General features: G+C 45.8%; 1 protein-coding gene across 1 annotated transcript; it reads right to left on the bottom strand.

Moving 5' to 3' along the window:
- Positions 1 to 428: 428 nt before the first annotated feature.
- Positions 429 to 1,571, bottom strand: LOC116379750 (leucine-rich repeat and calponin homology domain-containing protein 1-like). Its single transcript, XM_031841718.1, has 2 exons — positions 1,170 to 1,571; positions 429 to 813 (listed from the first exon to the last, which is right to left on the bottom strand). The coding sequence occupies exons 1-2, from the start codon at positions 1,233 to 1,235 to the stop codon at positions 616 to 618; spliced, it is 264 nt and encodes an 87-aa protein (XP_031697578.1). The 5' UTR covers positions 1,236 to 1,571; the 3' UTR covers positions 429 to 615.
- Positions 1,572 to 2,805: the final 1,234 nt, after the last annotated feature.

The raw sequence follows: 2,805 nt of genomic DNA, 5'->3' as shown, positions 1-2,805 counted from the left end.
ACGAGCATCAAAGAAAGGTTTGTGTTTCTGAGTTTGATGGTCACAAGAACAATGACATCATGGATGTGTGCGGTTGAGAGCTTCACGTATTAAAGCTGCATTCTCTCCAGTGTCCACCAGGGGGCGACTCCTCTGGTTGTATAGAAGTCTATGAGAAAATGACTCTACTTCTCTCTTGATTTATTACCTCAGTAAACATTGTAAACATGAGTTTATGGTCTCAATCTATAGTTTCAAGTCTTCTTCAATACAGCATGATGTTCATTTAGTACGTTATGGTCCATTTAGAGTCAAACAGACCATAAAGCAGGGGATGCTTTAGGGCGGGGCTACACAGTGATTGACAGGTCTGTACCAGAGACGTATACGGCGTCTCTACGTCACTCCTCCTCCTCAGTCCAGATATGGTCACTTCCTGTTCACTGGTTGATAAAAAAATACAAGATGGCGACGGACAAAACACAGAACTTGAGGCTTCATAACGTCCACTTCTCATATATAGTCTGTGGTTTAACTATTACTTCATTAGTGAGATATTTTGGTGTACCGAGATACTTCTGGACAGGATGCTCAGTAAATACTGGTGAGACATCTGGTGCTAGACATCGGTGGAGTTCAAACGTGCGGTGCCAGGTGAACGTAGAGGGCACACAGCAACGACATAATGGACAGGTAGAAGAGGGCGAAGCCAGCCAGCTGGACTCGAGGGGAGGGGCTAGTTGGGGGCGGAGCCATAGTGAGCAACACGCCCACCGTCCCGTAAACGCCACCGCCGTCCCCCTCCAGGACCTCCCCCACTGAACAGAGACGGTCCTGAGGGGGTCGAGGGGTGAAGGACAAAATGTTTGGACAGATGGACAGAATAATAAAAAACAAAAAGGATTCATGAAAGGTGAGGAAGATGAAAGAGAAGAAAGAAAGCTGTTAGTTGAGGAGAAGCAGAGGAGCAGACAGTGATGTCACACAGATCCTGGAGTGAGGCCACGCCCACCTGATCAATTTAGAATAATCAGTTTAAGAGGTAAACGAGTGTCCTGTGACATCACCGTCCATCCATCCATTGCAACGAGGTACCAGGTGTCTTCAATACTGACATGTGAGTATCTAATGTCTGATCAGATCAATACCAGGTATCACAGGTGAGGTATAATCATGTGTGAGAGAGTTACCTGTGGAACGCCGATCCTACGACACGCCTCCAGGAAGTTCTCAACGTTTCGACGACATTTGGCCATCGTGAGTTTAGGCTGCAGGACACAGACGTAGAACCAGAGTTATTATAGTAACTAACAGCAGGTCTATGTCTACTAAGTAATGATGACAGTAAAACAACAATAACTACAACATTTCACCAGAGACTTTGACAGTGTGGCTTATCCTGCCTGAAGACGTCGCAATATATATTTCCACGCCAATGTTACCGGTAGTATCGTTGAGGTTCAATTGAGATATCGCTTCTCTCTTTTCTACATTTTAGATTCATAATCTTGGACTGAATCTTGTGTTCGTGATGGACAGTCCACAGATGTCTCCCGTCATTTCTGTACTGAGATACACATCTTTGAAAATTACATTTCTGTATTTGTGATGGAAAGACTTGAACTTAACATTTTTACTGTTTTAACATAACATGAACCTCATTCTGAGCTTCATGTTAAGATACAGTTACTCCACTGGGCTTTTATTTTGAAAGGGTGGGGCTGGGTGGGTGAGAGGAGACAGAATCATAAGGTTTGACACACAAACACAGAGGTTATTAAATGACAGACTTGTGTGTGTGTGTGTGAGAGAGACAGACAGACAGACAGAGAGAGAGAGAGAGAGACAGACAGACAGAGATAGAGAGACAGACAGACAGAGAGAGACACAGAGAGACAGAGAGACTGACAGACAGAGAGAGAGAGAGACAGAGAGACTGACAGACAGAGAGACAGACAGACAGAGAGAGAGAGACAGAGAGACTGACAGACAGAGAGAGAGAGACTGAAAGACAGAGAGAGAGAGACTAAAAGACAGAGAGAGAGAGACAGAGACTGACAGAGACACTGATGTGTTTTTTATGTTTGTGGTGTTGAAAATGTGAGCTCCAGAGCAATACACAAAACTGGTACCGTCTGCTTTCTTTGAGAAATGAGTGGTCAGATTTAACATGGAGTCTAATGGAGCAGTTGGTTGGAGTTCATGTCGCTCTGCGGCTCCTTGAGCCAAATATGTACATTTTCCTGAAACTTGAAAGGCCACGTCCACATCACTCCGTTTCCATTTTAAACTCCTATGCTCTGCTACGTCCACACTGAGCGTCCACACTACGTTCACACTGAGCGTCCACACTACATCCACACTGAGCGTCCACACTACGTCCGCACTGAGCGTCCACACTGAGCGTCCACACTACGTTCGCACTGAGCGTCCACACTACGTTCACACTGAGCGTCCACACTACGTCCACACTGAGCGTCCACACTGAGCGTCCACACTGAGCGTCCACACTGAGCGTCCACACTACACAGAGTTTTCGAGCACCGTAAACGGAGGAGTTTGAAAACTCCGGGTTGTGTTTCGTGTGGACGGTTGAAAACGGATACATTTAGAAACGATGACGCCCACACTTGATTGGTTGTTAGCAGTCATGACGTGTCCTTCCCTGATTCGTCACACTCATATCACGTGACCCGTACCCGGAAGATCACAAACAACAACATTGATTACCGATCGACTACCAGGTTAACTCAACACGGACAACTGATTACAGGTGTTACTGACCTTGTTGTCTTTACCAGCAGCTGTTGTTCAGTTAAAGTCTGC

The sequence above is a fragment of the Anarrhichthys ocellatus genome, unplaced genomic scaffold (assembly GCF_004355925.1).
Source record: "Anarrhichthys ocellatus isolate YVR2014 unplaced genomic scaffold, GSC_Weel_1.0 scaffold5092, whole genome shotgun sequence".
Lineage (NCBI taxonomy): Eukaryota > Metazoa > Chordata > Actinopteri > Perciformes > Anarhichadidae > Anarrhichthys > Anarrhichthys ocellatus.
This window is presented reverse-complemented; position numbering and strand designations above follow the sequence as displayed.